The sequence below is a fragment of the Xiphophorus hellerii genome, chromosome 2 (genome assembly GCF_003331165.1).
Source record: "Xiphophorus hellerii strain 12219 chromosome 2, Xiphophorus_hellerii-4.1, whole genome shotgun sequence".
Taxonomy (NCBI): domain Eukaryota; kingdom Metazoa; phylum Chordata; class Actinopteri; order Cyprinodontiformes; family Poeciliidae; genus Xiphophorus; species Xiphophorus hellerii.
Genome location: NC_045673.1, coordinates 5,809,417 through 5,817,362, shown reverse-complemented (window position 1 = coordinate 5,817,362; position 7,946 = coordinate 5,809,417). Strand labels below are relative to the sequence as shown.

The 7,946-nt window shown below is 41.9% G+C and overlaps 1 protein-coding gene across 1 annotated transcript in view; it reads left to right on the top strand.

Annotated features, from left to right (window-relative positions):
* The first annotated feature begins 458 nt into the window (after positions 1–458).
* The window catches only part of reln (reelin), a 158,674-nt gene continuing 151,186 nt past the window's right edge, over positions 459–7,946 (top strand). The window contains 1 exon segment of the mRNA XM_032581667.1: positions 459–1,010. Coding sequence (XP_032437558.1) covers positions 758–1,010 — 253 coding nt within the window. The 5' untranslated portion in view covers positions 459–757.

Below are 7,946 nucleotides of genomic sequence, written 5' to 3'. Positions count from 1 at the left end.
GGGGTTTGGGAAAGAGTGAGAGTGAAAGAAGGGAGGGGAGGCCGAGTGGAAGAGCAGCAGAAAGGAAGAGGAGGGAGGAAGGAGGTGTGATAGTGGGTGGGAGAGGAGGAGGCAGACTGGTGGATGGGCAAAAAGACAAAGGAAGAAGAGCGGAGTGACGGGGATCTGTCAGAGGGCTGCTTAGGGATGAAGAAACTAACAGATGCATGGAGATAAGACAGCCAAGCTCTCTGGAGGAGAGCAGCATGGAGTAACTTAGAGTATTTCACAGAGGTAAAGAGAGGGGGAGCATGAGATTAGGGGGAAAGGAAGAGTGATAGACTGGTAGACAAGAGGGAGGAGAGAAGAGCTGGATGAGAGAGAAACAGCACTCGCATGGAGCTCATGTTAGAACGAACGAGAGCCAGAGAGAGGAAGGGAGGGAGGGTGGGAGGAGAGAGGGCAACACAGGGAGGGGGTGAGGTATTTAAACGCCGGAGCAGGACAGCTCAGGCGAAGCTCCGAACTCCCTGAGAGTGGAGGCAGGACAGGGGAACAAGAAGCTTCAGAGCAGTTTCTCTGACACACCTAAATATCCCTCACTGGGAAGAAAAAACACCCCCACACACACTCTCACTCTCGCACACCCACTTCTGGACTTCGACTCAGCTGTGGACTCCACCACCTGTCCTCTGGAGCTCAACCTGTGCCGTCCACACTCCCAGTCATCACTCCCATCACCTCCAGTCCCTCAGCCGCCCGCTTGGTGAGGGGGCAAATGGCCGTGGCGCGGGCCTCTCTTGGGGGCGTTTTGGGCTGTGTCTTGCTTTCCCTGGCGCTGGGGAGCAGCAATGTGGATTTCGGGGCACCTCCGGCGAGCTTCTACCCCCGTTTTAACCCGTTCTTCTTCCTGTGCACCCACCACGCGGAGATGGAGGGAGCCGGGGTGGCGGAGGGCGGCGGAGAGGTGCTGCTGACCCTCCAGATCACAGGAAATCCCAGTTCCTACACGCCTGGACAGGAGTATCAAGGTGAGCACACCTTCTGAGGTGTCCTCCTTTTTGTTGTTGATTCGATTAGATATCGTTTTGGTAAATTCAGAAATTTCCTACATCAATATGCATTGCTTTTGCTGTGAATTTTCTTTAAGCACTTTTCCTTTTTGAAAAATGTAAACCTGAAAAAAATTAGATGATTTATGAGTTTATAAATAATCTAACACCTTCCTGCAGATGTTTTGCTTGAAGCTACTTTTCTGTATGATTCTGTTTTTGCTGCTAATGGTAACCAGCTTTTATGTAACTGTAATCTGTAGTGATGCTTGTGGGACTCCATGTGTAGGTGGCTCCTCGCAGGAATAAACAACGCAAATTCACCAGCTGAATGAGAGCGTAAAAGTTGAGAGTGCAAATAGAGGAGCTGGGCAGAAAGAGTTGTGTTTTCTGATTGCATAAACATGAAAAATGGAGGGTAGAGGAGATACTCGCCACTTTTCTCATAATGACGTGTTTGCATCTGATTCTGGAGATAAAAACTGATTTTTTTTCCCTCCCAAACCAGTGACCCGCTGGTTGATAAAGGTCACATTCCCATGCTTCTATCCCACTGCATTGTGATGTTTAGATTTTAAAAAAGTAATTATATTTTAATTGGAAATAATTGACAGTATTTCATAAAGTTTCACAAAAAAGAAAGGGATGAACAAAAGTCAGAAAACAGGGAGAAAAGGGAAGGAGACTGCCTATAACTGGGGCTTATGAGGAACACGGGCGGGGAGAAATTTCAGTCAGAAGCTGGCGGATGGGAGGGATAGAAAGCACGGAGAGAGGTTTAGATAATTAGCATTAGAAATGTGTTGGACTGGGAGGAGGGAGAGATTTAAACAGGGCCACGGCTGGGATCGGATGGCGTAGGGGGAGATTTAAATGACGATGAGGGGATTGAGCAGATAAGATACCGACAGCGGGGCTTGAGCTGGAAAAAAATGAAACACTTGCAAGCTGCTCACTTTTTCCTCTTCCTCTTGTTTCGTCACATGATCTCAGGTCAATGTTGTTTTTATAGGGTTGTTACTGAATGGGAAATGAAAGATTGCTTGATGAACCAATGTTTTGTCCAAATACTTCATTATCTCTTGAGAAATTTAAGACACATTGCCTTTTTATCCCTCACTGACTGCCTGTAAACCATGTCAAACTTTAGTATAAACTCTTTACTATTTGGGATAAAGTTGTTGCGTATCCTTCCACAAGGCTCTCACTATCATTTGCTTTAATTTTGACCCATTCCTCCTGACAAAACTGGAGCCTTTTTTCAGCTTTGCCTGCACATTTTCTGTGGGAATTAGATTAGGACTTTCTCCTGGCTTTGACTGAAGTCACTTTGTAGTAATTTGTTGGTATGCTCAGGGTCATTTGCCATTTGGAAGACCCATTTGTGTCCAAGCTTTAACTTTCTAGCTGTACACCAGTTCACCAGGCTCTACTATACTTTTTTTTTTCCAATGTAACAATGTCTAAACGGCTAAGTTTTAGTTTCCTTACACCATAGAACTGGTCCCCCAAAATTAAGGCCCCTTTCCCTACATGAATTTGCAAATTGTAATCTAGCATTTTGTTATTTTGCTATCCTTTCTGAATAAAATTTGATAAAAAAAAAAAAAAACTATTTGAGGGAGCTTTTATCAGTCTGATTGAGCCAGAATATGACCATGATACCATGATGGATGTCAACATGGACACCACAGCTGAAGAACATTGATTTTGGTTCAAATCGATTTATAAATCTCTGTTTGATTGATATGTTCTGCTGGTGTTACCTCAGTCAGCTACAGCAGTCATGCAGATGACATTTTATAATAAAACACGCTACAAAGTGCATATGTAAAAACCATAAAGAAGGGGAATATTTCAATGAAAGAGTCAAACACGTTCCTTCTTCTCAAGCTTGTATTGAATTAGCTTGCAAACATACACGATGATACCAAACCGTTGTTAGCATGGTAGCTAACAACGCAGTGTGTAAACATACGGAGTGTCAAAAACATACTCACAAACCTTCTAACAGTTAATAAACTAATTTACAACCGTTCAGCTGAATTTATATACAACTCATATCCGAAGAAGGGGAATATTTCAATTTAAAGCGTACGTGTGTATTATTATCAGAGAAGGAAGTTCCGGTGCTCTTCACTATGTGCTACCGCTAGACTCCCCCTGCTGGTTGCTCCCGGCCACTACATCAGCCAAATCAGACCGGATATTAACATACTTAGCCCAAACTACTGGCAAAACATTACAAATGTTAATAACATTAAACTCTGTAATAGATACCACATGCAGTTAAGACCAAAAACGAGTAAATGTACCTTTGAATGGTAAATTAACTCTTTTGGGATATAAGCATCAGTTATATGCTGAGGCTTTTGCTTTGATGTAATAATAAAACACTTTTAGACCATGTTAACTGAAAACTTATAAAAAATATGTTTCTTACTTCTTCCCACTGATTTTGTGTACAGTGATGTTATGGCAAGGAGGTTGTACTGCAGACGAAGGCATAGTTCTGTGAACTGTTTCAACTGGAACCAGTAGCTGGTTTCCATTGACCATACAATAGCATGAATTGGATTTGCAAAAATAAATTTGCTCAATGGAAGCATGGGAATTAAATTGATTTAAAAGATTTTTGCGATAAGATGAAGTGTTGTTTTGGCCGTAACGAAAGAATTTGTTTATTTTGCAAAACTGCAATGGAGAAACTTTTTTTTGCGTTACACGAGTCACATGATTAACAACCAGATATTGCCACTGGCACAAACCACGAAGAAGACGACACAGGAAGTAGTTGGAGAATCATGTTTTTTAATGACTTGTCACATGAACAAATGTATTTCTGTGTGATTTTAGTTTTGTTTCTAATTGAATAGAAACACCACAATTGCGATTTGTAGTGTGAAATTTGACATTAGCAGAATATTGACGAAGTTTTGCATATGTTTGTGATGGAAACACACATCACTGCTGGCGATGATTCTCAGCAGTATAGCTGGTACTTTCAAGGAAACTCTGGCTGAACTGTTTTGACGCATTTGGTTTTGTATTTTTGACACATTTTTGGGGAGGCCTATGGAGTGTTCTCACAGATTATGAGTTTTGCTTCAGTTGCGGAGAATACAAATTAGTACCACAAAAGTACAATCCCTGATATCAACACAATTACTTAAACAGAGATCATTAGATGTAGCATTAGCAACGCTTTGTTACTCAAAGCATTTGTAATGTGAATTTGATTGATTCAAAAACAAAAGTCTGTCCAGTAAGTTAAAAATTCATAAAGCAATGCCTATATAAAATGGTCTGGTCATGTGACAGATCAGGCACAGCGTTTAGAAAATTGCTGCTTCACCTAAATGAGCTTTTGTATGTCAACATTGCAATTTTGATCCAATATCAATCACTTTATCAGATATCTGCACCTTAGTTATGGATTACATTTGGGTCAGTGGGAGTGAGATAATCACTGAAAGAGCTGCATGTATGAAGAGGGGGATGGAAAACATCTGAGACTGTTGAAGGGCTTTAGAAAAGAGAAATAAAGCAAAACTCTGAAGACAGAAAAAGTAAAGAGAACGTTGACCTCGCAAACAAAAGGCAGGAGGTTAGCGACTCTGAGAACAGCATGCGCTGTAATGCAAAAGGAAGATTTGGAGCAGCCGCACAGTAATTGAGTTTCTGACCCGACCTCAGTGCCTCTTGCCTCTCTGTTGCTTTTCAGTGATAAGACCGTGTGTGGGCAGCATTGCTCTGTGTGCATGCTGCAGACGTGATTACTGTGTTAAACTATCAGGATGAAATGACCAAGAGAGGCTGTGTTACTCACAGAGAAATATTTGAGGAGGTGGGTGTATTGGCAGGGTCACGGTGGACAAAATGGAAATAGAAACAGTGTGGAGATTGGATGAACTGCTGGGAAACAGAAGCGGGAGAAATGAAAGGACATATGACGATTTTTGCGCTTGCATTCAAAGTGTAGGGCGAGACCATGTGTCAAACACATGCCGACCTCTCTTTAAGAGGCGAGGCAGGAGAAAAAGGAAGCCAATCCTGACGTCTAAATAATCAAGCGAACCTTTTGAAGTATTTTTGCTGCACTCAGAAAGCAGCAACCTGAGATATATATTTTCCTTTAGCATCTGACCTTTTTTTAACACTGCTGTGGGAATGCAAGACGACTTCCACAAAGCGGCCGCGTGTTTATAAGAAGCGATATCAGAATACAAAACCCAGAGCCTTGTATCTAAACACAGTTAATCATAGGGAGCTGGTTTTCATTCGTTGTCCTTTGTCCCTCTTCTCATTCTTGCTTGTTCACTTTCACAGGCAAACAATGGCCTTAAAAAGGGACCGTGATGGGAAGAAACAGAAGGAGCCACGATTCCTCAGACTGTTTTAGTATGAGAAAACACGGCCTTTCATTTAGAGCACAGACCTTAAAAACAAGGACATCTTTCCTACGTTTAACAGCATGAAATTCTTTGGGAGGAAGCGCAATGGAAAAGACTGAAGGGAAAATGGGACTGCAACGTGGTGTCCTCTGAAAGAGTTGCCAAAAAGAGTTCTGCACAGAAATAAGGCTAACAAGACTGACTCAGGTTATTTCTTATACTTTTAAACCCATTTTTATTTATGTTCACGATGTCAGTACCTGTTTGCACTGAGAGCTGATTAGCTGGCTTTTATTCAAACCTGTGGTAGTTAAAAACCCTGGAGAGAGTCTGTAAGTGGTTGTTCATGCAGCTTTTGTATTTGCATGCTGTGCAAATACAAAAGCTGTGTGCATTTGCTTTTGAATGCAGGGTTATTGGTTAGATTGTAAAAGCAATGAATGAGTCATTCACAAAAGCCCCTGAGAGTTAATACAGGCTCAACGCACCCGTCATTATGGGAACAACATCGAGCAGCATTCAGCTGTTTGTTTCACACTGAAGCAAACATTTACGCAAAACCCTGAAAATTATTGTTACTACTTTTAATAAGAATAATTATACTTTTATGCATAATTAGCTGGGGAACGCTACATTTGTTTTACAAGACACTTGAGGTCAGAATTAATGAACACTTTTGGAAAAACAAATCAGATTTTCAACAGTTTAAGAAATTTTGTTTTTCTTGAGGTTTAAATATGACAAGGCATACAGGCCCATTTCTTTTAACTTCTCTTCAAAATGGGAAAGAAAAGGGAACATCTTGTTCAAGCGGACTGGAAAATAAACATTTTTACACAATAATGGCCACTTGCCTGAAATTCATCAATCAATCAATCATGTTTATTTGTACTGCACATTTCAGCAACAAGGCGGTTCAAAGTGCTTTACGTCAGAAAAACACAAAAATATGAAGTCAGTAGCAGACAGCGGCGCCTGCAGGATATTATCAGAAGGGTACGCACAAAACTATCCCTGCACCTGATCCACAAGATGTCAACCACATCTCCAACGCGTCATCAGGAGAAACAACAGAAGCCTAAACCACACAAACACAGGCCACAAGCATGTAATGCGCTTGGCCCTAAAACAGCGAACCTATGTTTTAATTTTTTTTTACAAATTATGCTAAATAATAAAGACAGGAAAGCAAAGTCTACCCGTGTGATCCACAACAGGAGGATGTAGATTCCTGGGTTCAGGAGAAGGTGAAGCAACAATGTTTGCTTAATTTCTGCTCTTTTGGTAAAAGTTTTGACTATATCACCTGTTTAAGCCCGCAGGCCGAAGTGCAACGCTCAAGAAGAGCGCGGCAGATGTCATGGTTGGCCAACTGAGTGATCTATCAGCTCGTCAGTTTCGCAAAACCACAACAAAAAACTGTAAAACCAGCGACCTCGAGAGAACTGCGCGCACGGTAAAAAGCTCAGGCGGGGGCGTGCCATGGTGGCGTAGTTTAGGGAAAATAGGTAAATGCAGTAAAAGACTGCATTTATTCAGACAGGTGTTATCTTAGCAGACACCTGGTTACTTAAGACGTTCTGGAAACTCAGCAGCAATCAACACAATGAAATCCCTGAAAGAACATGAGTTGTCCAGAACTTCAACAGATATCTGGATGCCACTGTTTGCACTACTTGACCTCTGAAGAGGCTGTCGAGTGTATGCTGTCTGACCTTTGTCCATTTCTTGTCAAATCTACATTGTTCAGAGTTCTGTTCCTGATAAGATGAGATTTATTCAGTTGCATTTTAGTCCAGTTTGCATCTCTTATTGTGCATTTGAATCCAAAGACAAGTCAGTGTATCTCATATTGTGCATCAATCATTAGCTGGTAACCCATCAAAGGACTGACCTAGTTTTCATGAAGGGACCCAGAAAACATAAGAGGAACAAATTAAGGGCTAATGGTAACAGATGACCCTCTTGTGAGCAAAAGAAACACTTGTCTTTTCAAGAGCCCAAACCTGTGCATCCATTTGTTTCTGTCTCTCTGCCCCCTGCTGATTTGTCTGAATAGGTCACTTCACAGCTCACAGGGAAGTGTGTCAAGCCTTGTGCTGCTTGCACTGCATTGCCAGATGTGTTTGGGTCTTTGTGGACCCAAACACTCTCAGAGATATGCCAGTTTCCTTTCTATCAGAGGAGCAGATGGGCGAGAAATGAGAATGGATATTCAGTCGGCATCGTTCCTTTGTCACACATGCCTGCCTGGTCATATGCAGAGCGCTCGGCGTTTAGTGGGTGATCCATCATGACACGGAGACAGGTCAGATGTTCCACCGACTACACACGGGCGTGTCGATCAGCAGGCTGCTGCAGTTATCAATGTAACGACAGGATATGATATGATAACGTGAGGAGATGTCAGGATCTCCAGGTTCTTTGAGTTTGTTTTGGGCTTTGTTATTATTGGTGTTCCTTGGTTCTGCCTTGTTTCTATTTCTCTAGTTATGTTTATTTTATGTGTCTAGTCCGTTTC